Source organism: Hyperoodon ampullatus (genome assembly GCF_949752795.1).
Source record: "Hyperoodon ampullatus genome assembly, chromosome: 2".
Taxonomy (NCBI): domain Eukaryota; kingdom Metazoa; phylum Chordata; class Mammalia; order Artiodactyla; family Ziphiidae; genus Hyperoodon; species Hyperoodon ampullatus.
Window position 1 is genome coordinate 37,742,959 of NC_136915.1, and position 26,251 is coordinate 37,769,209.

At 53.3% G+C, this 26,251-nt stretch overlaps 1 protein-coding gene across 4 annotated transcripts in view; it reads left to right on the forward strand.

Moving 5' to 3' along the window:
* The window catches only part of RNF220 (ring finger protein 220), a gene marked incomplete at its 5' end in the record, with an annotated part of 217,362 nt that overhangs the window by 179,323 nt on the left and 11,788 nt on the right, over window positions 1-26,251 (forward strand). The window contains 6 exons of one of the 4 annotated variants that reach the window (XM_079697386.1): window positions 574-691; window positions 9,671-9,716; window positions 13,237-13,338; window positions 17,964-18,006; window positions 21,937-22,058; window positions 22,424-22,556. In XM_079697386.1, coding sequence (XP_079553512.1) covers window positions 574-691; window positions 9,671-9,716; window positions 13,237-13,338; window positions 17,964-18,006; window positions 21,937-22,058; window positions 22,424-22,556 — 564 coding nt within the window. Of the gene's footprint in view, window positions 1-558; window positions 692-9,670; window positions 9,717-13,236; window positions 13,339-17,763; window positions 17,826-17,963; window positions 18,007-21,936; window positions 22,059-22,423; window positions 22,557-26,251 lie in introns of those variants that run through there. The other 3 variants (XM_079697385.1, XM_079697387.1, XM_079697388.1) reach the window with 3 other exon arrangements.

The window sequence follows — 26,251 nt, forward strand, 5'->3', positions numbered from 1 at the left end:
ACCCAGGTCCTTTTCTGTCTTTCCCACTCAACTGTGAGCGCCTCAGTTTCAGGGACTAGATCTGATTATATTCTGTGTCCCCACCACTCTGCACTAGGCCTGGTTCAGTGAAGACATCAATGTTTGTTGAATGACTGCAGGAAAGAATCCCCTTTCTCCCTCTTTTCTTCCTTCTCCCACTTTGGGGAGTGTGAAAGCAGTGAGGCTAAGGTAGAGACAGAGAGGGCCCTGGATACTCTGGGTGATGGTGTGATTAAACAAGAGCTGCTTCACTAACGTGTGAAATGAAGTGATCAAGGTTTGATTGCACAGAGCATTGATTGCGTCCTGATAGATTTCCGAGAGGGGCAGCTGGCTGGGGAGGTGCTGTGCACAGCCACAGCCTCTGGAACTGCAAAGCTGAGTGATGTTCATGGGCTCTGAGACCCTCAGGCTCACGCTTCCTCTAGGCCAAGAAGCCCTAGGAGGTAGCAGCCGGCTTGGGGAGGAGGACTGGGACAAGGCATTTCCCTCCGCATATAGCCCGGCTTATATGTCTGTCTCTTCTTCCCTTACCAGGTAAGAAAAAGGCAGCAGCACTGTTTGACAGCCAGGCCCCTATTTGCCCCATCTGCCAGGTCCTGCTGAGGCCCAGCGAGCTGCAGGAGCATATGGAACAAGAACTGGAACAGCTGGCACAGCTGCCTGCCAGGTAAGCCACCTGATGGGGAGCCTGCCCGCCGGAGGCCTCCACTCGGGGTTCTGGCCAATAGGTCCCAGCCTTTTGGCAGAAGGCAAGGCCCTGCTGCCATTCTCCACTCTGCTTTCAATCCTCAGCTCCACCAGCTGAATGGTGCTGCCTTTCTCTTCTTCCTCTGTTTTTGGAGATGTGAGGAGAGTGAGCCTCAGCCTCAAAAGGGCACAAGAGGAGCTGGAAAGGGGAGGAGCCTCAGGGCAGGGTAACGGCAGCAGGGCCCGGGCCTGGCAGCTCCCCCAAAAGTGCAGCCTGGGGTTGCCATCCACCTTCTCTATGAATCTCAAGGTCTGAAAGGTGACAATTTTGAGAACATGCTCAGGCGTGTCCCCCCTGCTCCACCCCACCTCCCTTGTCCCTGCCTGAAGGACTGTGCGGAGCCTCCTCCCGGGCCTTGTGGAGGAGCCATGGTTGTTAAAGGCAGCAGAGGAGGTGTGTAGCAAAATACCCCAAAGCTTAGCGGTTTAAAGCAACCATTTCATGATGCTTGTGGAATCTGTGGGGTCAGGAATTCAGACAGAGCACAGAGGGAGTGGCTTGTGTCTGCTTCATGATATCTGGGGCCCCAGCTGGGAAGACATGGTGGCTGGAAGCTGGGATCACCTGGCTGCTTCATTCACACGTCTGGTGGTGGATGTTGGCTGTCAGCTAGGACTTCAGCTGGGGCCGTAACCAAAGCACCTACACGTGGCTTCTCCTTGTGGCCTGTGCTTCCTCATAGCATGGCAGCTTAGGGCTCGAAAGCAAATGTTCCAGTCAACGAGATGGAATCTGGACCACCATTTATAACCTAGCCTCAGAAATCACTTAACATCACTTCTGCTGTCCTCTCTTGGTTGAGGCAGTATTAGCCCACCCAGATTTTAGGGGCAAGGACATGCACCCCACCTTTTGATGGAGAAGTGGCAAGCTCCTATTACAGAAGAGCATGTGGGATGGGAGACATGGTCATAGCCATCTTTGGGGAAAAGGGGAACACAGTCTGTTCCACTACTCCCAATCCCACCCCTTGTTCAATTCAAGTCACCAGAATTGACTGATCTTCCTTCCTCTACCCTCTCACGTAATCCCCCGTGCAGGGTGTAGGGGACCAAAGGTGAATCAGAAATGGTCCCATGTAAGTTGGTGCAGCCACTATGGAAAACAGTACGGAGGTTCCTCAGAAAACTAAAAATAGAGCTACCATATGATCCAGCAATCCCACTCCTGGGCATATACCCAGACAAAAGTGTAATTCAAAAAGATACATGCACCCCTATGTTCACAGTGGAACTATTCACAATAGCCAAAACATGGAAACAACCTAAATGTCCATCAACAGATCAATGGATAAAGAAGATGTGGTACATATATACAAAGGAATACTACTCAGCCATAAAAAACAACGAAATAATGCTGTTTGCAGCAACATGGATGGACCTAGAGACTATCATACTAAGTGAAGTCAGGAAAAGAAAGACAAATACCATATGATATCACTTATATGTGGAATCTAAAATATGGCACAAATGAACCTATCTACAAAACAGAAACAGACTCACAGACATAGAGATCAGACTTTTGGTTGCCAAGGGGGAGTGGGGGGGGAGTGGGGGAGGGAGAGGGATGGTCTGGGAGCTTGGGGTTGGTAGATGCATACTAGTACATTTAGAATGGATAAACAACAAGGTCCTACTGCACAGGGAACTATACCCAATCTCCTGGGATAAACCATAATGGAAAAGAATATAAAAAAGCATGTCTCTATGTGTATAACTGAGTCACTCTGCTGTACAGCGGAGATTGGCACAGCATTGTAAATCAACTACACTTCCATTTAAATAAAGAAGAAAGAAAGAAATGGTCCCACCCTCAGGAGCTCATAATAGCCGAGTAAGGAGAGCCAAGCACTAGAAATCCTGAGGGATAGAGACTGCTCTACAGGAAGAACAGGAGCTGTGGGAGCATCAAGGAGGCAGCAAACCCAGCTCAGAGCAGAGAAGGCCTCCTAAGGGAGGTGAGGCCTGGGCTGAATTTTGAAGGCCAAAATACTAGTTGCTGTGTTACAAATTCCTCCAAAAATCCATGGCTTAAAACAACAAACACTTAATATTTCAGTTTCTGTGGGTCATCAATTCAGACACAGCTTAGTTGGGTAATTGTGGGTAGTTGGGGGTAATTGTGGCTTCTGGCTCAGTCTCTCATGAGGCTGCAGCCAGGATGTCAGCCAAGGCTGCAGTCATCTGAAGGTCTGACGGGGTCTGCAGCATCCATTCCCAGGATGGCTCAGTCGCATGGCTGTTGGCAGGAGGCCTCAGTTCCTCAACATGCAGGTCTCTCCACAGGGCCGCTTGAGTTTCCCTGTGACATGGCAGTTGACTTCCCACGGAGGAAGTGATCCAAGAGAGAGACTAGAGAGGAAGCCACAATGCCTTTTATGATCTAGTCTGGGAAGTCATACACTATGGCTTCTAATGTATTCTATTCTACTCACTAGAAGCAGGTCACCAAGTCCAGCCCACACTCAACAGAGAATTAAACACTATAAGCTCTTGAAGGAGAGAGCACCAAAGAATTTGTGGGAATACTTAAAACTACCACAGAAGACTATACTAATGATGATAATAATAATCCTGGTGAACACCGTGTGCCAAGAACTTTATATTGTGTCAACTTATTTAATCTTCACAACAACCACTGGGCTAGGTAATAATTATTAACTCCATTTTACAGATGAGGAAACTGAGGTCAGAGAGGTTAAGTGACTTCTCTAAAGTTGCACAGCCTGTGAAGTGGTAAAGATTCAAACCCAATCAATCTGACTCTAGAGCCCATGCTTTTAACCACTCCCACCTCCCTCACACACACACCCACACCCCCCCACACACACACACACACGCAGGACCAGCCTAGAACAGGCAGGGAGTGAAAGAAACACCCTTCTGCAATTGAGTTCCATACCTTGGCTATCCAGGAGTGTTTCTGGGTAATTTGCTCCCAGTGGAGGACTTCTCAACAGGAACTAAGAATAGAGGCAGAGATGGAGGGACCCGCAGAGCCTTGTAATCGTAGTGCACCCCTAAGGGTCTGGAGAATGAGGGCCAAAGCTCTCTTTCTGCCTCTTCATTGAGGGCCACGCTACAGCCTAGTCCCTGTGGCCCCATCCCTGCACTGCCCAGGGCATCCACTTCTGCCCACAGAAGTGTTCCACCCCCACCCGTGACCCTGAACCAATCCCTCCTCCCTCACGTCCTCTCAAAGCATCCCCTACGTCCACACCCTTCGGCCCACGTCCATTTCCTCACCCGGAGCCTTCACATCTGCCCCGCCCCTCACCGCCATGTCTTGCGTGCCCCACTTCTGTGCCCCTCTCGTCCAGGCCCAGCCCAGCACCCCCTAACCCTTGGCACGTCCCCCCTCCTCAACCCGGTGTCTGACAGCCGGACAGCGGGATCTGCACAGCAAGTGAAATTCCCGTCGGATCGATAAAGCCGAAGCGCTGGCGGCGACGGGTCGATGGTTTTATCTGTCTCGGCCCCGCGCGCCCGGCGCGCTGACAGTCCGACCGGCCGGCAAAGGCGTTCAAGGGCAGCCGCGCCCTCCGCCCCCTCCCCTCTTCTCTCCCGCCCCCCCCGCAACCCCCGCCACCTCCCTGCAGCCGCTGCGCCCACCGGACTGCAGGCTGGACCGGTCCGCCGCCGCCCTTGTGATTTATCTGGATTTTTAATTGGAAAAAATTTGCGAATTAATTGATTTCAGGAACTTGCCAATTAACATTGTAATTGGGTGCGTGATAAATTCCCAAGGAGCGTGTCAGCTCCCTCCGGGCTGAGGGCCGAGGCGCCTGGGTAGCTCGGGGAGGGACCCAGCCTTGGATGCCCTTGCCCCGCCCCTGCCCGCTCTCTAGGAGGCAGGAGGGGAGAAGTGGAGGTTGGGAGAAGATGTGGCACCCGGGCTCCCGAGACCCCTCCCTCCTCCTCTTCCCGCCATCAGCGCCGAGCTTTAAGCAGGTATTTCACAGATGGGGAAACCGAGTCCTGCAGGAAGGCAGAGCTTGTGTGTGCATCACTCAGAGAGTTCTGGTCAGAGCCCAGATGAGGGCACCCCCATCCACGGCATGTGGCCAGCAGCTTCTTCCCCAGCTCTCCAATCCTCCCTTTCTGTTCCCTTCTCTCTGCTCCCCTCCCTTTCTTTTCTTTCCTCTTCTCTCCAATTGTCCCCTCCCCTCTCTTACCCTGCCTTTGCCTCCTTTGCCCTCCTTCCCTTCCCTCAGCCTAGCCAGCTCCTGAGTCTGTGGATGCTGCTGCCAGGGTGCCTCTCCATCACCCTCCCACATGGTTGGTCCCAGAGGAGCTCTTCTGGGTGGGCCTGGTTTGTGCTCTCTGCCCCCTTCTGCCCAACAGCACAGAGCAGGCTGCTATTTTAGACACACCCAAGGGCTCACACAGAGGAGCAGGGACCTTCCAGCTCCCAAACTAGGGCTGGCTGGTTTTCACAGACAAAGGCGCAAATGTATGTCCACAACATACAGGCACACACACACAGCCCCATTCCAACACACATAGATGTGCTCACACCTACCCCCTAAAAGAACCACTTCCCACATATGCTCATTCCCACAGGCACACGGGCACACAGACACAGGAAAAAGAGTCAGAACTCCCATTGGCAAAGCACTTACACTTTTCAAAGCACTTCTCCATTAGAGATCAGAGGCTGTGCCCACACACCCTCCCTCACCCCATCTTCTACCACTCCCCCTCTCAGTCCTGCACAGGCACTCCAATAGGCCCCCGGACTCGGCTACCTAGTATGAGAAGGGCAAAGTTAGACTGAGGACAGATAGTGGAGGGCCTTCAATGCTGGAGGGTGATCTTGGAGGTAATGGGGTAATTAGAACATCGGTGAGCTGGAGAAGCCTATCAGAGAGCTGAGCTGTAGGAGAATCACTCTGGAGGCCAGTGTGGGACATGATTTGGGGGTAGAAGCAGGGAAGCAAGTGAGGAGGTTAGGCAGGGTCCAGGGTACAGGTGGTGAAGCTGATCTAGGACAATGGCAGTGGCAGTGGGAACAGAGAAGAAGGAATGATGAGAGACTGGTGGTGGGGAGAAGCAAGAGAACTTAGCTGATTACTTGTGGGGTGCTTACTAGGAAGAGCTTTCTGACTTGGGTCACGGGAAGAGTGATGATGGCAGAGAAGCAGATATCTGAAGGAAGGAGGGGACAGTGGACAGAGCTCTGGGCACGCTAAGCTCTCTCTAGGATGGTGATGGGGTGGAGACGATGTGTACAGACAGAGAGGCAGGAAAATAGATGGGAGCTGAAGGTTGAAGGGCAGGTCGGGGAGTGGCCCCCAGTCTTCTCTGTGGCCCTCAAACAGGAGTTTCCACCCAGAGAGAGGAAAGAGTCTTGGATGCGGAAAGATTGCAGAGCTGAAAGGAGGGCTTGGTTTGGTGGGGCCTGAGCTCAGAGACCTTTTCCAGGAGGCTTCCACAGCCACTTTGGCCTGTAGGCTGGGAAGCAGGATCTCTGGTCAGTGCTTTAAAGGGGCTGGAAGGAGCCAGAGGGAGGCTGGGTGACTCTAGAGGGGAGGCAGGGTGTGGAGATGGCAGTGCCCCCACCCCCACTTAAGCCTTATTTAAGGCCGGCCTCGGTGTTTGGTTGGGTAATGAACTAGATAAACAATTCCCCAAATAGATTAAAACGAAGTGTAACTTAAAGGCGGCTGGTGATGATGGTTTATTCCCGGGCTGCACACCATTTCTTTATTTCCAAGGATAATTCAGTGTAAATCACCTTAATTAAAAGTGTCAGCCCAGCCCATGAATATTGTACTTAGGAACGCGTTTCCTGGGTCCCAGTTATAATTTAAAACCCATGGATCACTAGGCAGCGAGTGACTAAGAAGGGAGGAAATCGTTGGGGGCGGGCTGTGGAAACAGGGAGGGACGAAGGCAGAGCAGAGCGGATGGGCTGGGCGGGAGCCCGACTGCCAGTGGCTCAGGGCTCAGACTCTCCTCTCCAAGGTGGGCCCTTCGCCAGTCTCCTGTGTCTGGGGGAACCAAGCACACTTGGAGGTAAGCAGGTTGTTGGAGGAAAGGTAGGGCAGTGGGGCGCTTGCTCAGGGAGAGGGAAGGAGTCTGGCGTAGTACCAGTCCAACTCGAGGGAAGGGGAAGAGGATTGCCAGGAAAAGATCCAGAGGACTAGCAAAGGGAGAGGCTGGACATCCTGGCCCTAAACGTCTCCATTTCTATTCACCAGTGCAGTAAACTAAAGCCCAGAGTCAGAAGTACACTCCCCAAAATGAAGAGAGGAAAAGAACTCAGAGCTCAGCCCTCCATCCTAACCCCTGAGTGTCTTTAGGAGGCTGTGTGGCCAACCGAAAAGTAGCACTTTGGACTCCGTCAGGCATGAACTCAAATCCCAAACCCTGCATGGGCTGTGTGAGCAGAGACGTGTCACGTAGCCTCCTAGTCAACTTTGTAAAGTTTTTGTGAAGGTTTAAAGAGATGACACATATAAAGTTCCTAGCCCATGCCTGTCACGTGTGGTGGGTACACAATAATTGTTCATTCTTTCCTCTTCTGTTTCACCCTGATCTTGCTCGGATAACACTCAGACTTCAGTCCAGGGGTCTGGCGAGAACAGTGTCATACAGTAGATGCCTCAGTTCTGCACCCGTTAAGTCCAGGAATGGGGCTGGCACAACGGCGACGTCAGCACTTGTTGACTGAGTGAAGGAAAGATAGAAGTAACAAACTCGCACCTAGCAGTTCCTCAAAAGCAGCTCAGTTTCCTCTCTGTATTCCTGGTGCCTGGATCAGGAGCAGGAACATGGGGACAATTTATGAACAAAATGGCACTGACTGGAACCCAGGCTGGTGGTCCTCTCCTGCCTGTGACACCCCCACTGTGTGATCAGACAGGCAGACGGCTGTTTTTTGTTGTTGTTTGTTTTTTCAACATTTTGGCCATGTCCCGTGGCGTGTGGGACCTTAGTTCCCTGACCAGGGATTGAACCTGCGCCCCCTGCAGTGGAAGTTCGAATCTTAACCACTGGACTACCACGGAAGTCCCCAGACAGCTGTTTTTACACTCAGATCTTAGTCTCAGCCTGCTGCTGCCAAGCCTTCTGGCCCCTGCACTGTGATGTACGTGTCTGCTTGTGTGGGTGTGTATCCATGTGTGTCTACATTTGTGGGTGCACGAGTGTCAGGTGTGTGTTGGCGCACATGGGTGTCTGTGCATGCTTGTGTGGACGTGGGCACAGCTCTTCATCCAGGCCTGGGTGACAGTTGTGAATGTGTCTTTAAGGGCACATCTCTGGGAACAGGACTCTGTGTGCCTGCACCTCTTCGTGCATGTCTGAGCCTCCAGGTGTGACCACATGTTGACAGAATTATAGAGACAATGGATATGTTTGTATCTGCCTTTATACCAGGGTTTCTCAACCTCAGCAATACTAACATTTGGAGCTGGATAATTTTTTGTTGTGAGGGTCTATCCAGTACCCTGCAGGATGGTTAATCCCCTCTACCCACTCCATGCCAGTAGAAAACTCCCCGCCCCCACTTGTGACAATCAAAAGCTTCTCCACATGGGGCTTCCCTGGTGGCGCAGTGGTTGAGAGTCCGCCTGCCGATGCAAGGAACACAGGTTCGTGCCCCGGTCCGGGAAGATCCCACATGCCGCAGAGCGGCTGGGCCCGTGATCCATGGCCGCTGAGCCTGCGCGTCCGGAGCCTGTGCTCCGCAACGGGAGAGGCTACAACAGTGAGAGGCCCGCGTTCCGCAAAAAAAAAAAAAAGTCTCCACATGTTGCCAATTGTCCCCTGGGGGGCAAAATGGCCCTGGGTGAGAACTCTTACTTTATCCAAATCTGCCTATGCCTTTGCTCACATATTGGGTGTGTCTATGCCTGACCCAGTGGGTGTCCCCTGTGTATACACCACGCGTGTGTGCCCGGTGTTTTATCTGCCCTGGGGGTGCATCTTTTGTGCTGTGTGGATCTCTTGGGTGTGCTCTACCTGTACACCTTGTATGTGCACCTGTGTGGGGACCCTATGTGAATTGGCTGTATCTGCCTTCTGTGTGTATCAGCCAGTGCCTCTGTGTGCATGTAACGTTTCTGTGCGCCTGACAGCACGTAAGTGAACGTGTGAGCACAGATGCGGTGAGCACAGTCGGGGCGGCAGGGAGGGAGGGCCAGGAACAGGGATATTAATGTTTCTGAAGTGGATCTGATTTGATACGTCTTGTTCCATTGTCAGCATCTGTTTAGCGGGGATTTGTAATACTTCGTGGCTCTGGATCACTCATGCTTAGCGTAGGATTTGGCCTTGCATACCAATTTTGTTATTAAACACAGTCCTCGCCTCCCCCACAGCCCATCCATCACCTCCCACCCCTGCTCCCCCCACTCTGAGCCGCCCACCGTATTTCAGGGCCCAGCTACCGCCCGACTGCCGTGCCTGCCGCGCCTGATGCCGGAGGGCCTGGGGCTGACAAATTGAATCAGGGGGAGATCATTCCTGGCCTAACGCAGTTTGCAGCATGTTGGAGGGAGAACTGACAAGAGCCATGTCAGTTCTATCACCCCAATCCCATAGGAGCTAAGAGCAGGCTGAGGTTGGAAGGAAGGGGGCAGGACAGGAAGAATCCTCAGGGCTGACAGGAGCAGTCAGGTAAAGCCCCTTTCCTCAGATCCACGAGACAGCCTACCATGCCTAGTGTCAGTACCCCTGCCCAGGAGCCCACTCTGGCCCCTGGCCCCTGGCCCCTGATGGAGGCTGAGTGAGGCAGGGCCAGCTGGGGCTGAATGGGCTGGGTGGAGCTTGGCTGAGGGGGGCTGGGCTAGGCTGGCTATGTCTTCCCTCCTTGGGATCTTCTTCCTATTCTACTCTTACGTGCCCTGGGCAGCAAGTGGAATGGTCACCCTGTTCTCTTCTTTCTTGGCAGCAAGAATTCCCTTCTGAAGGATGCCATGGCTCCAGGCACCCCCAAGGTAGGTGGACAATTGTGTTTTCCTCCTGCCCATCCTAACCTAAGCCCACTCAGAACTGGTTCTTGAGAAAAAGGAGCTCTTCTTGGATCCCCCAGCTGTTTTCAGGGTTTGATCGTCAGCCTGAGGCCTCGGGCTGCCCTGCACTATACACATGTGTGTGTACAGTCTGAGTGTGAGTCACAGTATGCTCACCTGACTTTTTCTAGTCAGGATGGGGTCAAAGCCAAGAATGACCTGGGGGTGTGGGGGACCCAGACACTAAGTCTGGGGAGACTCAAAGGAGGAAGGTGAGCTGTAGCAGGTAAAGAAAAATATAGAAGTGCAGGTCAAGACAGGTGGTGCAGGGCCTTAGAAGCCAGACCATGGGGTGTGTGCATGTGCTTCGTCCTGAGGGCAACAGGGGCCAGAGAGGATGCTGGGCTCTTTTGGGGAGACAATCTGACCCTCTGAACAGACACTATGGAAGGGAAGCTTGAAAGCATCAGATGGAGAAAGGAAGAGTGAAGGACGAGTGGCTCAAAGGAAGGGCCAGAGGCCTCAGGATGACATGACTTGTACCAAGGACTCCCATAGGTGGCCACATAGGTAGATGGTACTGCATCCCCAAAGGTGATGTTTTGAGGGAGTGGGGACCTGGGGTTGGAGGACTAAACACTCACTCACTGAGCGTCCTCTCCCCCACCCCTCAGTAAGGTGGCATCCTGTCTTATAAGTTCTCACAATGACTTGTAAAGGCAGAAATCCTCAGCCCTTTCTACAGGGAGTGAGGAATGAGTGCTGAATGGATACATTTTTTTTTTGGCTGCGCCACGTGGCCTGCAGGACCTTAGCTCCCCAACAAGGCATTGGTCGAACCCTTGGCCGTAAAAGTGCGGAGTCCTAACCACTGGACCACCAGGGAATTCCCCAGAATGGATGAAGTCAGTAAGGGAGTGTGTGTGTGGAGAGGTCAGAGCAGAAGCCAAGAAGAGTCTGGGACTCCTGTGCTGGGGGTCAAGAGAAGGTCCCAGAGCCAGGGAAGGAGCAGAAGAGGAACAGTGACGAGTGAGGAGGGGCACAGGAGAGCATGGTGTCCCAGGACCCTAAGAGAAAAAAATTCCAGAACGTCTGGGGTGGTCAGCAGTCAAGCAGAAAAAGGCTGGAGAAGGAGGCCATTGTATTTAGAAGTCTTAAAAGCACTGGTGACCTCTGAGAGAGCAGTTCTGGGAAAAGGAGCCAGAGTGACTATCTTACTTCCAGGGGGTTGGCCTGTCTCCCCTGCAGCCCCTTCAAAAAGGTGGGAGTGGACCCCGCACCTTCATTCAGGAAATCACTCAACACAGCAAGCTGGACAGAGGAGGGGGCAGGGAACCTAGCCCAGCCCTGGACTGATGCAGGCCCTGGCCAAGGAAGCAAAGCCCTCCCAGCCCTAAAGAGAAAACGCGTTGGGGGAGAAGGGGGGGCCACACTGGCGGAGCCTGGCCCAGGCTGCAGTCTCCAGTGGCTATGGTTAAGGCAGACGGACGTGCTGCCAGGTCAGCCATAAACACTGACCCCTGACACCTCAGCATGGCTGGCAGGCTGGGGACTGGACCCCAGTGAGGCCTGTGTTCAAAGCACAAACACAGACACAGTCCACGTCCACACCTGGTTCCCCACATACACAGATGCACACCCACCTGGCCCCGTCAGAACACTCACACAGGAAGTCTTAAACATGTGCAGATTCCTGCAACCACCAACGCGGGCTCATTGATAATCAGACTCAGAGGCAAGGGCCACTGCTCACCCACTTCTAGATATAGGCTCACGCCCCCAAAGCTGCCTGTCTCAGGGTCTGTCCTCGGCCTGGAATGGGGCTTTAGGGAAGCAGGTCATGGGTAGAGGAGGCACGAGGTAGAAGGTTCAAGCAAGAGACTGAGAGGACAGGGAGGAGGAGGGAGAGAGGAGGAGGAGAGGGCGAGGGGACCTCAGACGAGATTGATGGCCTCGTTGCCATTAAGAAAAAAATTAGCCGGTGGCGGCTATCATAGTAAAGGGTGAAGAAGCCGTGAATTATTTTCTTAAAGATCTTATCGCTTACAATGATAATTTTACCTTCCAAAAGGCCACTTTTAATGAGGCGAAGAGCCAGGCAAAAAGTCATGATTTAATGTCGGGATTTTTTTTTTTCAAAACACGTTTTACTGCTTTTTGGTCCGTGTTTAAAAAGCGCCAGTGACCTTTTTTTATTCCGCTTGCCCCAGGTGTAATGCTGAGGCCTCTCAGGGCTTCTAACCTAGAGAGAATAAGAGAGAGCACACAAGCGTGAACTTTCTCATGATGGGGGGGTAGGGGCCCCACGATGCTTCCCCTCCTCAGCATCCTCCTTGGGACCAGAGAAGGAAAAGAACATTGCCTGAAAGCCCACCTCTTTTCCGAGCTGTGGGCCAAGGCACCCACTAGGCCTCCCACTGGGCCTGGGTAGGTGAGGAAGGGGCTCCAAGTTGCAGGGAATCCCACCCCTGTCCCTGCCTGGCTTCTTCCCTCCTCCTGCTCTTGGGATGAGGCCGAGTCAGGGAACCCTGCCAGACCAGCAGCTGCCCCCCCTTCCCAGGGCCCTTGCCTGAGGATGTGCAGCGTGGCCGCCGCATGCAGGTCACATCCTAAGGCTCAGTCGGAGATGAAGGATAAATGGCTGCTCCATCTTTCCCAAATTGCTTTCTTTGGGCTGTCAGTGGCGATTTGGCATGGTTTTCTAAGCTGGGGAGGCCTCCTAGGGAATTGCATGCTTCCGGCTCTGGGCTGTGCAGGCTGGAAAAGGTGGGTGGGGGAGGAAGTATGGATTGCTTTCAGGCCTCCAGGCCCCCAGTTTGCAGTTGAACAGGCCTTGGCAAGAGGCAGCAAGAGCAGGCTGAACGTGCCATGTGGTATTTAGAATTGTGGTGCTCGTGTACAATTTAAAGCAGACAGTTTATTAATCTAAACTTCAGGCATATGTAGAAGAGGCCATGCAGGATTGACATGGGGGGGATTAGTTTTGCTGGGATTTTTGCTGGGGTCATCGCCACAGCATGGGGATAAATGGAGCCAGTGTACATCCCTAGCTGCACAAAGGAAACTCTTACACACTATTTAATTTACTGTCTCCATAGCGGGGCTGCCACCAGCCTGTATTAGGGGCAGGCAGGGCAGCAGGGATGTGGCTTTACCCCCAACCCTTCAGAGGGGTCCCAGAGTCTCTGCTCACTATGGGAGAACAAAGCCTATATACAGTCTCAGCCCACTGGGAGGCCTGCCCCACTGGGACAGAGATTAGCTGGGGTGGAAGAGGTTGGACCCTCTCCAGGGGTCTCCACCCATCCCTGGGATCAAGCTATCCTTTCCCACAACCAGACTCTGGGGGGCCTGACCACATGCCTTCAGAATCTCAAGCGGTCTCTACCCCTCTGCCCTCCTTTTCTCTGCCTCTATCCCAAAAGCTCCATAGGACCGGACACTCTAGGGGACTGACTGTAGGTCTCATTCAGCCTGAGGCCACGTGTCCTTTTTCTTCTTCCAGTCCCTCTTGTTGTCTGCTTCCATCAAGAGGGAAGGAGAGTCTCCGACAGCATCACCACACTCGTCTGCCACCGACGACCTGCACCACTCAGACAGATACCAGGTGAGGAGGGGTGGGCTGGGCCCTACCTTATAGGGCAGGCCTGGGGCTAACTCCTCCCATCCTCAGGATACAAGGGGAAAGGCCTGAACTGTGTTTGGTTCCCTCTGTGTCTAGTGCCTCTAACTGAACCAAAAGGCACAGGTGTCAGGGAATGTGCCGTAAACAGATGGATTTTAGGGAGAGATGCCAAGGTCACCTGGGCTCAGGTGGGCTCTTCTGAAGCATCCCAGCCATCTGGAGGTCTCCTCTAGGGTTCAGTTTCATCAGGGACCCAGGGACATAGCCCAGAATCACCTGAAGACTTCGCACTTCAAAACCAGGATCCCCTGAGCAAATAACCATCAATCCTGCCAAACACTGGTGTCAGGCAGAGAGAGAGAGAGAGAGAGAGAGAGAGAGAGAGAGAGAGAGAGAGAGAGAGAGAGATTGCCTGTGAGTGCCTTGGGCAAACAGGAAGGGAATAACTACACAATCCTATAACAGCAGAGCAGGAGGGGGACCTAAGGGTAATATCCCAGCTTATACAGACCTTATTTGTGGTAGGAAGGAGAAGGATCTTCCTCCAGAAGCTTCTGAGGAGAGACAGAGCCCTGCCTTCAGGAGCCCCAGTCAGAGGGCAGAAAACAGGGCCTGCTCCAAGGAACATGCTGTCTAAATGGCAGCACGGCTTCTCAGGGAGCCCTTATGTGAAAAGGGAAACACAGCCCTGACTAATGCAAAGAGACAAGGCAGCAGGGACCTGTCATCTGGGGTAGAGAACCAGGGCCACTGCTGGTACACAGGAAGCCTTTCTTGGAATTCGAGGTCTTCTCTCTGGGCACTTTTTCCTCCCAGCTGACACAGCCTGGCGTCAGGGTGCAGAGTTTGGTGAGTGGAATACGGAGTGTGGGCTGTACACCAGATTCAACTAGCACCTCCTCTGCTGGATGCCCTTGTCTGGGACTCAAACTGCAGAGCCCAGAGTGCCAGCCCTGGGGAGGGATCCCTGGCTCTTGTGAGCCCTGGTTTGAGAGAGGCAGTCAGTCCTCACCCAAACAATCCTGATTCAAGATGGAGAAATGACCCAACTCTAGGGGATTCTGGGATAGGGAGACAAGGCTCCATCCCAGAGAATTCTATCCCAAAGGGAGACAGAGCCCTGCCTTCAGAGGCGGATCCTCTCTATTTTAGCCACAGCATTCAGCTCCACTATTTGTTGAACTAGGGAAAAAGTAACCATCAGGCATAGGCATGGCATGCTAGGCATAGGCTAGGCGTGCTAAGGGATGGCACCAAGGCCTCTGTGATTTAGAGTCAACCTTTCCAGCTTCCATTCCTAACACTGCCTTCCGTGAATCCTGTGGGCTGTGCTCGCCACATTAATGCTAACCACTCGTTGGCTGTGCCACTCCTTTCTTGCCTCTCTGCTTTTACACATGCTGCTTTTAACCGGGTTATTTTACCCCACCCCATCAAATTTCTATTTATCCCTCAACAACCTGCCCAACTTCCCTCTGCTCCGGGAAGCCTTTCTGGATTAGCTTTCTCTTCTCATGACCCCTTCATGCCCATGTTATTGCCCTGATCATCTTATATCAACACCCATTTAAGTATGTTTCCATCATCTTCTAGTACATAACAAACCATCCCAAAACTTAGTGGCTTAATACAACTTATAATCTCTCATGATTTCTCATGATTCTGTCGGCTGAGTAGGCCTTTCCTCATTCATTAAGCTCATTCAGCTGGAGGACTAGCTGGCCTAGAAAGTCCAAAATGGCCTCACCACATGTCTGGGAAATTAGGGGCCTTGGTTTTCTTCCATACGGCCTATCATCCTCCAGGAGGTTAGACTGGCTTCCTTACTTGGCAGTCTCAGGACAGTGTCATGCCAAGAGGGCGAAGGCCAAAGCTGAAAGGCCTCTTGAGGCCTAGGCTCTGGAACTTACAAAGCTAACACAATCAAGGGATAAGGAAATGCAGCTCTTTGATAGGAGGAGCTGCAAAGAATTATGAACATACTTAATCTATCATGATGAGCCTGACCCTTGCACTAGACCGACGGGCTCGCCAAGGCCCCTTCTTTACTCCCTTCCTTTACTCCCTTATCTAGTACTCACTCATGCTCAGGCAAGGGTCTTTGCCTTCACGGGGTTAGATGTGCAAATAGATAATTACAGCCCAGTGTTTTAAGTGCTATGAAAGAGAAAATCAGAGTAAGATTCACAGAGGAGGTAATGACTGAACAGGATGAGTAGGAGTTCACTTTGGTGGACAAGGAAGAAAAGATATTCCAGATCAAGGCAACACTATGTATGTGCAAAAGGCAGAGAGGTGTAACACAGAATGATGTATCTGGGGACCCACTAGCAGTTCAGTTTTGTTAGAATGTAAAACACAAGGGGAACTGGTAGAAAGTGAAGCTGGAATCCCCTGATCTTTACACAACACCTGGCATGTAGTAGTTGTTCAATTACGTTGGACTGTTTTTAAAAAATCATCAAACTTGGCCCTGAAATCAGGAGGTACTGGTTTCCGGTTTGGATTCCCATTTCCTTAGCCCCTGCTGGGTTACCTAACCCTTTAACCATTACCTCACTTTACCCTCATAGCAACTGTGTAAGCTAGGATTCATTGCCCCCAATTTATAGCTAAGGAAACAGGCCTAGAGAGGAGAAGTGACTTTTCTAACAGCACATATATTATAAGTAACCAAGTCAGGATTTGAACTTGAGTTTGTCTGGCCCTGAATCCTAGATTGTTTCTCAGCCCTGCACTGGGCTTAGGGGCTTCCCTCATAAATATGCTCCTCTCCACCCCACGGATTTCTCCTGCATGCCAGACCCTGTTACTGGATGGAGATGACCTCCCAAGTAGAAGGGACAGGTCTGTAAACAGTCAAAATATCCAAGTTCAAAGGAAAGCCAAGGGACTGTGAAAACTCAGAGGAAGCAACTAACCCAACACTGGGGGAAAAGCGAAGTCATCCCAGAGTCCTGTAGGATGGACAACAAACAGTTAACCAAGCAGGGAATATGGGTGCATGGAGAATAATATAGCCCAAAGTCCAGAGTATGGGGTGCTCAAAGAGCTACAGGTAGTGTCAGGAGGGGAAAAGGAGAGAGCAGGAGTGGCAGAAGAAGAGTCTGGAGAAATAGGCAGAGCACGTCAGAGACGACCTGTATGCCACGGTGCAGATCTCAGTGGAGAACCACTAAAGGATTTAAAGGGGAGGAAGAAAGAGGGTCAATTTTGCATGATACAAAGATCACACTGCATGTACGGTGGAGGATGGGCTACAGCGAGAAAAGCTGGAGATGAGAAGGCCAGATGGGAGACAACCGCAAATTCAGAGAGCTCCTAAGATTATGAACTAGAGCAAGGACATCCAAGATAGGTGTAGTCACCGAAGAAACACGCAGGGATGGCTGGCCTGTGCCCAGCGCTGTGCCGGGCTCTGGCTTCACCCAGGACTCACACACGGCCCCATCCCTGGAGTGGTCAGCCCACCGACAACAATTTGTACAAGGCATATTGAGAGTAGAGATGGAAGCAGAGAGGAAATGATATTTTTCGGTTAGGCCTGGAAGGGCGAGAAGGAGATACACAGAAGGGAAGATAAAAAGATGTAGGAGACCTTTAAAGGTAGACTCTGAGATGAAAGAAGGCTTGAGTGTGAGGAATTGAAGGAGGGTGGGGTCAAGGACGACTCACTCTCAACTATCTGGTGTGGGCACACCAGAGTGGATGGTGGTATCCCGTTAGAAAACTGAGAATCCTGGAAGAAGGCACTTGTTTGAGGGATGCTGGGTTCCACTTTGGCCGCGTGGCTGTGCGCTGCCAGTGGCAGCTCCAAAGGTTGTCCAGAAGACAGCTGAAATGTTGGGAATCCTCTAATATCGGGACTGCTGAAAGGCTGGGGACTGGGGAAGAGACAGTTGGGACTCGCGGCGAGACTGGCCGCTGCGATCGGGAAGTCCTACGCCATCTCCCCAGCAAAGGGGTAGCCGCGCGGGAGGCGGGACCCAGGCGGGGTTCCGGGGCGGAAGGAGCCCCGCGCTAGGAGGGGCCGTGGAGTAGGGTGGGAGGACCTCGCAGCCACTAAAACCCGGGCGGGTTGGCTTTGCGGCCGGTGGGAGGGACCCCAGGGCGGCCTCAGCCTGTTGCGGCCGGAGTGCGAACCGCTGTTTCCTGGTCCCGGTCCGGCAGCCCCCACCACTTCTTGAACTTTCACCCCCGGCGCGCGACGGCAGCGAGTCACGTGATCAAGGCCAACATGGCCGCCGCCGCCGCTGGGAGCTGAAGTGCCGCCGCCGCCGGGCAGCCGGGGGGAATCCGCCCGCATCGCCGCCCTCGCCGGCCAGGCGGCCGCGCGGCCCGGAGCGCCGGAGGCCGGGGCTGGGGCGGCACCGCGCGGCGGCCACGGGGTCCCGCTAGAGCAGCCTCCGGCGGCTATGCCGAAGGCCCGGAGCGGCCGGCGGAGCAGGGGGGCCGGCGGGAGGGAGGAAGTAGGTTTGTTTACGGGCTGTTTGGGGCGGGGCAGGTGTGGACCGGGGGCTGGGGCTGGGGCTGGGGCAGGGGTCGGGACTCCAGGCCGCGCTGACGCTCTCTTCTCTTTTTTGCATTTGCCCGGGATCTTTTCCCAGACCTTCTTGCGAGTGCGAGCCAACCGGCAGACCCGACTGAATGGTGAGTCTTGCGCGGCCCCTCCCTCCGCCCCACCCCCGGCCTCCTCCCTCCCTCACTGCCTGCAGTTCTTGACTTCCCTGGGTCTTTTCGATATTAGCACCCACTGGCTTCTTCACAGTCACAGCGCCTGAGTATATGCTGACCAAGGCGGCTGCCCTCAGTTTCTCCATCTGTCTAGTGGAGGTTATGGTCCCCAGCTCTTGCGTGAGCCTCTCTAGGCCTTGAAGAACCCTGGGGGTCAGTAAGTGCCAGAGAATGAGAAACAAGCCACACAATTCCACGCGGGAGCTCAGTTTTGAATTTGCAAACTGCTGGGACCTCACTGTACAAGCCGGCAGGGCGCTGAGAATGTTTTTCTTCCAGTTTTTAATCAGTGCCCAGTAGTGTGAATACAGCCTCTCTGCTGAGACTTGACAATGCAGTGAGATCTGGAGTTCCCACGGCAACAGGAACTAACTCATCCCAGGGCTTTTTGAGTTATCAGTCGGCCCACATTTCACAAAGGTGATCAGCGTGGGCTCGACAGCTCTTAGAGGCCTTCTCTGAAAGCACTCCGTGTACGTACTACCTGGCAGGCCACCATCCGCCCCCCCGCCCCGCGCCCCTTTTGGATTCAAACCTCTGGAACATTCCTATTTGCTGAACACAATTGAATGATCTAGTTTTTTGTGCTGGCTAGGGTGTGGTATATATGGGGGTTGTCTGTAAGGGCCTTGGGGGTCTCTAGGCCAACTGGTGAGTGAGGCCATGGATGTTCAAGATCCCTAGTTCCTGCCACTTGGTTTCTGCTGGGAGGCTGAGCCCCAGACTGGGAAAAGGAGAGCATTTATCATGAGCCGGCACCATGTTAAGCACCTTAATCATAACTGAGAGGGAGTGTTAACACACATTTTGTAGATGAGGAAACTGAGGCTGGGAGAGGTGAAGGTGATTTGTTTTTTTGTTTTTTTGTTTTTTTTTGCGGTATGTGGGCCTCTCACTGTTGTGGCCTCTCCCGTTGCGGAGCACAGGCTCCGGACACGCAGGCTCAATGGCCATGGCTCATGGGCCAAGCCGCTCCGCGGCATGTGGGATCCTCCCAGACCGGGGCACGAACCCGTGTCCCCTGCATCGGCAGGCGGACTCTCAACCACTGCGCCACCAAGGAAGCCCCGGTGATTTGTTTAAAACCACACAGCTGGGTTGTAACTGAGCCATGGTTTGAACTGGTTTGTTTACCTCCAGAGCCTGTGCTTCTTGGACCATGCCATGCTACCTCCTTGGCAATACTTTGACTTGTCCTACTCAGTGGAAGCCTCTAGGTAGGGAGCAAACTTTCCCTATCATGTTTTAGTAAGCTTAGTTCAGGACTTAGAAGATAAATGGCAAGAAAATAATCAAACCTGAATTGCTTATCTGAGAATTTCCAGGTGATGTCCAATCCATCAGGGACTTTCCTGGGACTACAAGGAATTTTCTGGCATGGGTGGCCTGGGCAAGGAGAGCATCCAGTATCATGCCTTCCTTGGCAGTCCTATGAGATTCATTCCTTTATTCAATTATCAGTGTCTGTCATAGTCTCCTTCTTACCAGAGAGGCACTCCCTTGAGCTTTAGGCCGGGTAGGGGAGGAACCTTTGTACTGGCACACTGCTTCATACAGGCTTCTAGAAGTCTCAGGGTACCTTGCTCAATGCCTTTCTGATATCTAGCATCCCTTCTCCATCCTAGCCCTGGCTCTAGAGCAGTGGTCCCCAACCTTTTTGACACCAGGGACTGGTTTTGTGAAAGACAATTTTTCCGCAGACTGGGGCGGGGGTGGGGGTTGGGGGGGAAGGATGGTTTCAGATGATTCAAGCGCCTTACATTTACTGTGCACTTTATTTCTATTACTATTACATTGTAACATATAATGAAGTAATTACACAACTCACCATAATGCAGAATCAGTGGGAGCTCTGAGCTTGTTTTCCTGCAACTAGATGGTCCCATCTGGGAGTGATGGGACCACCTCAGCTCCACCTCAGATCATAGACATTAGATTCTCATAAGGAGCGCGCAACCTAGATCCCTCGCATGCGCAGTTCACAGTAGGGTTTGCGCTTCTGTGAGAATCTAGTACTGCCGCTGATCTGACAGGAGGCGGAGCTCAAGCCATAATTCGACCAATGGGGAGCGGCTGTAAATACAGATGAAGCCTCCCTCGCTCACCCACCGCTCACCTCCTGCTGTGTGGCCCGGTTCCTAACAGGCCATGGACTGGTACTGGTCCTTGGCTTGGGGGTTGGGGACCCCTGCTCTAGAGTGTCAAGATGGCCCAAGCCTGAGAGTCCAAGGGTTAGGGAAGTCAAGGTGAAGGAGTCTAGATCTTTGTCCACAAAATCAAGCGGGGCACCAGAACATAGTCACATCTCCTATAGTGAGAGCACAGGAAATTGAAGAGACAGGCCAGGCTGCAGACCACGGTTTCTCAGACTCCATGCTCAGTCCTGGTGGGATGGTGGCTTTCTTGTTGATTTGGCTCTTTCTAGGGCTACTCTGTTTCAGGGTTGGAGTAGCTCCTTGCCTCAGACCCTCAACAGGCAGGAGCCCCAAGTGCATATTCTTGCTGACCTAGCACACTCACAGGATCAATCTTTGTTGATGCTGATCAGTTGGGGGCACTCTTGGGACAGGAGAGCCTTCTAAGCTATGGAGTCAGGCCTGGTTTCCTATGCTGCCTTTGCCACTTTTTAGCTACCTGGACAACTGCCTTGACTATCTTTTTCTGTTAAAATGGATAATACAACCTAGTTTCTTGACAGAATAAAATGAGCTACCTTGTATAAGGTATTTGGCTCTGAACCTTACACACAATTGAAGCTGTAAACTGTAACTTACCGACTCTCACCTGCATCACCTTTCACCTGTGTCTGGCTCCCTAAACTGCATTGATGAGCTTTCCACCAGGGTCAGTATCCACAGGAAGTTCTTCCTGGCCTTGCAGTGGGGAACCCTTCCCTCCTTGGCTGGCTCCACCCCTACCCCCACCCCAGTCAGTCTGGTCTCAGAGTGGCTAGCTCTACTTCTACTGTTGCATCACAGGAGGGGATAGAGGGAACAGAGTCCCTTGTTTTGACCCCTTCCTGCTTCAGTGACAGGAGGGCTGCAGAGAGGGATTAGTGAGCTAATTAGAAATGATTGTCTCTCTCGGCATTAATTAGCAGTGCTGTGGGCTTGCAGCGTGCACTTTGGAATTGAGCCCCCTGCGGGACAGCATGGCAGGGAGCCCTCTGCACTGATTAGAAATGATGGAACAGGTTTGGGTAGGCACAGTAAGGGCTACCCTCTCAAGGTATCTGGGCTGTCTGACTCAGATCCTCTATACCTTTATGACTGGGCCTCAGTCTCCTCTTCTGTAAAATGGGACCAGGGGACATGAGAGAAAGTCTCACTGGGGTAATTCTACATAGGACACTAAGGTCTGTACCTCAGGGCTCTTGGCCCAGGAACAAAGGGGTTTTAACTGATAAATTAACAGCAGGCCAAATCAGGCCCCTGGAGGGACCTTGCATTCTAGCCAAGAAATGTTCTCTAAAGTTATGCTTCTTGACTCTAGAAGAGCCTATGGTCTTGGCCTTCTGGGGGGACACATAGCAAGTGCCAAGGAGAGCATCTTTGCTCACTGGGTTCATTGAGCACTGCAGGTAGGAAGGTAAGGGTTGAGCTTGAGCCAGCTGTGGCCAAAGAGTGGACACTTCGCTGGCCTAGCACCAATCTCCTCCCCAGGTGCTCTTGGCAAGGTCCAGTCCCCAAAGGAGCCGAAGGTGCTGCATGATGAGGGCCAGATGAGGCACTGAACAAAAGGGCTAATGGCTGGCAGGAGGTCAGGATGTGTCAGCTCCACTGGGACCTTGGGAACTACAGTGACCGTCTGCCTGTTCTATGCTTTGTTTTCGGTTTCTCCATGCAGCTCGGATTGGGAAAATGAAACGGAGGAAGCAAGATGAAGGGCAGGTATGTCCCCTGTGCAGCCGCCCCCTGGCAGGATCGGAGCAGGAGATGAGTAGGCATGTGGAGCATTGCCTTTCTAAGGTAGAGGGGCCATCACCACCTACCTCCCCTCCCCTCCCCTCCTTCCCCTGACACTAGCTGCTGACTGCCTCCAGATCTGTGGGCTGTTGGGGTCTCCCTGTGGTCTCAGCAGCTTCTTCCTCTCTGTTCTTTGCTCTCTTCCTTTGCTTTTGCTCTCCCACTCCTCCCCTGGGGCTCCAGTGGAAAACTATTGGGGAAAAGCCCAGGTCTTTGACCTCTAGATTGGTTTACTTCAAAGGAGCCCTAGAGCTGGGGGCCTGTGGGGCACACTGCAGCTTGGGGCTAGGGCTGTGCCTTCCTTGCAGGCCCTGGGGAGCAGGTAGGGATGGCCTGGGACCCGCATGATCCTGCTCTGCTCTTCACAGAGGGAAGGCTCCTGCATGGCTGAGGATGATGCCGTGGACATCGAGCATGAGAACAGCAACCGCTTTGAGGAGTATGAGTGGTGCGGGCAGAAGCGGATACGGGCCACCACTCTCCTGGAAGGTGGTTTCCGAGGTACAAGCAGCTGACACATAAGCAGTGGCACTCTGGTGGCCAGGCCTCTGCTGGGTATCCATCTGTTGGGAGCCAAGAGGCCAGGGCTGGTGGCTGGTCATTCCACCACGTGCGAGCTGCTGCTGGTGGGGCTCCTTTGTGACCGTGCTGCCTGCCTGTGATGTGCATATTAAAATGGATGTATTTGGGTGGGGAAATGGAACTGTGAGGCTGCAAGCTAGGAGTGACGAGGGGGTCTCTCAGCCTCGGGTGATGCATTGAAGGTGACAGCCAAGCCACGTTAGCACCTGCATAAAATATTAAAGGGACGGTTATGCATTTATCACTCCATCCCTCTTAAGGCTGATAAATGAGAATCCAGCAACCTGCTGTACACCTCCAGCACTGGGGGCCCCAAGGGCTTCCAGGCAAACACATTGGATCCCCCCCGCACCCCGCCCCGCTCCTCCTCCTCGGCCCCATGTCAGGGAAATCAGCTACAGAGGAGAGAGTGAGTTATGGCAAAATTTGACCTCCCATGAGCTTCACTGGTGAATCTAATTTTAGCTCTGATCCCATCTCTTCTCCCTGGACGCCCTCTACCCTGAAGCAAGGGGCCTGTGCCCAGCTGCTCCCTGCTTCCCTGGGACTCTCCCCCGCTGCTGCAGAGGACTCTGCAGGACCCTGCCCAGCCCCACTCCTACTTGGCTGCTTGGAGAGACATAGCTTGGCCCAGTGGAAGTCCCCCACCCCCACCAGGTCAAATAGCAGACTGGTAGGTGCCCAGGGTCGGTGTCCTCTTGTCAAAGCCTTCTGCCTTGGGCAGGGCAAAGGGGGAGCTGTCAGCCTCCAGCTCTTCTGTCTTTCTGGGCACAGGCACAGCTGGCACTGCAGCTTGTGGTCATTAAGTGAGCCAGTCTGCTTCCCATCTGCCTCCAGTTCTCTGGGCAACACCCTTGGGGGTATTGCTGTGTCTGGTCCCTGGGGAATCTCCCAGCAGCTGGGAGGAGGGTCTCTGCCTCACTGGAGCAGTGCTTCTCGGGCTGGTGCTGAGGAGCGGTCCCCACATTGCCATCCAGGGCAGACTGGCTACATGAAGGGGCCACGAGCCCAGGTGTGGCATTATGCTTCTGGGCTTCTCTCATATTGCCCAAGCGTTTGGGACAAGCCAAAGTGTAAATCAGGAAGGTTAATCAGGCCAGACCGTTTCCCGAGCCTGAGCGCTGAGCTGGGAGGATGTCCGTTTGCCATTTCACCCTGGTCCTATCCTGGAGTTTCCGAGTGTCTGAGACCCAGGGAAGATGAGCAGCAAAGCCCAACGTCCAGTGACTTGTACACACAGGTGTCTCTTCAGGGGCAGTTCCAGGATGCCGCTCTGGGTTCGCTCTGTTGGGTGGCTGCAGATTTTTGTATCTTCCATTACTGCCGCAAGTTTTTAGTCAGGTTTCTTGGCACAGAACTGGACCTGGTGGCTTCTGGGCACCAGACGGGGCTTAGGGGGATGAAGCTGCATGGGACCTGCTGCTACAACCAAGTATTTCCCAGGAGCTGGGACGCACTTGCAGAGCGGGTGTGAGGGGCTCTTCAGCCCTATGGGCGGGTGTCAGTTTTCCCTGAGTGTTTACACTGTGAGGTTGTTCTTTTCAAGAATTCCTGAGAGGAGTTCAAAGGGGGCTTTTCTTTGAGCGATTTGGAGAGCGAGAATGAGAGTGAGACTTGAAGAGGGAACGGGGGCCGGAGGTGCCTTTATCTGCAGAGAATTGCTCCGGCTTTCCTGATAGAAGCTGCTGCCGCCTCTTAAACAGCTTAGTGCAGTCAAAAGACAGGCAGACTTGAAAGGCTGTTTTACAGCGAGATCAGCAGGGGCCACGAGGCAGAGAGCAGGGCGCAGCGGAGCGGAGGAGGCTGAGGCTCCTCGGTGGGGGGTGCTATCAAAGGAGGCCCTGTCTGATCCTGACCGCCTCTGCCCCCGAAACCCTGTCTGCAGGAGCTGGCCATCTGTCAGTCTACCCTCCTTGGCCAGGACCGATAGGCCCCAACTCTTGGGGGGTTGGGTGTGGCCCCGCCAGGCGGGCTGGTGTCAGTGTAGCGCATTGATCGCCCGCCGGGCGGGCTGGGCCGCAAGCCGGGCAGCGCGTGCTTAATGTGATTGAAAGGCAGTTAAAATGGCGGTGACCTTTTCAGGAGGAATTAGATTGCCTGCCAAGACCGGTTAGAGGGAGTGATAACGCTGGCTGAAGAAGCTGCCCAGCCGACTTCAGAGAGAGGGAGCAGAGGCAGGATGAGCAGGCGAGTGGTGAGGCCCATTTAAGCCGAGCCGTGCATGCTGACAGAACAGAGATTGCTGTCCTTGTTAGATATGAAAGAATTGCAGATAAGTTCCTGTATCCGATCACCCCCTATCCCTCCTCCCAGACCGGGACCCCTTCATCATCCTCAGCACAGCTTCCCACCAGGTCCACTGGGAGCTGGTCTGGTGGAGCAAATCGGTTTCCTTGAATGTATTCTGCCGTGGAACCAGTGAACAAGCAAGAGGTTTTGGTGGGACACTTGGCTGAGGGGAATGGGCCTTGGAGATGGGGCCCGTGGTTACTGAGGGTTAGGCCCAGATTGCTTAGGCCTGGGAGTACTTGGAATTGGTATCTTAGGACAAAGCGAAGGACCAGACAGAACAGGTAAGCACTGAGATAGGTCCAGCTGGAAGTGGATCTTTAAGAGTCTGAAGGAAGAGATAAAGTTTTCAAGAGAGTAGTTTGGAAGAAACTTCCGGTGACTAGGAAACGCTCTGGCCTTCTCAGTTCTTGCAGACACCCTGGGCTGTGTGCCTAAGCTGTTGATTGTCCTCTCTGAACCTTAGGTTTGCTAACCTGCTAGTGCTTTTCTCCCCACCCAGAGTTAATAATTGCATAAAGGGCAGCACATGGACCCTAGTACTGCACCAACATTCCCCTAAAAGAGCTCAACAGTTAGGGAAGAAAGACGCTCTTCTGGTGCCCTGTGCCAGCCCTGGGCAGAGCAAGGGACCTCTAGGCTGGGCCACAGCGGAAACCTAATTATATAGCCCTTGGGGACAAACCCGCTCCTGCCTATAGTCAAAGGAGGTACGTGATAAATGAGCCCGAGCTCTCCTCATTGCCTGTCACCAGCTCCTGGGTCCCGGAGAAGAAACTTGTGGTGGGAGCTTTGGTCCCTCCTGTTTTGGTTGCCAGTGAAAGTTCACCCAGCTGGATTGGGGGAGCCTGGAGCTCATCATATCGGAATGGACAGGCTGGAGAGAGAATATGGAATGGCTGGCCTCAGATAAGGTCACAGTGATGTGGTGGGCACATGAGTGACGAGATGGAGGGATTTCCCAGGAGGCGGCACAGGAAGTGGAAGGTGCTGGAACTCCCATCTTTGAGCCCTGGAGGGAAATGCATCCCTGGAATCCAGCACTGAGCCCCTTTGAATCAAACAGGTGTTGGACAGGGGTGATACTAAGAGAACCCACTGTCCAGGGCCTCTGCCCTGCCCCAATCCTGGCCTAGCGACTGCATCTTTCTCGAGTTCTTGCCTTGGATTTAGGCTGTTTCCATGTGGCCTGGGATGAGATGCCATGGAGAGGACAGGCAGGGCAGCTGTGGCACAGGTCTTTTTTTTTTTTTTTTTTTGCGGTACGCGGGCCTCTCACTGTTCTGGCCTCTCCCGTTGCGGAGCACAGGCTCTGGACGCGCAGG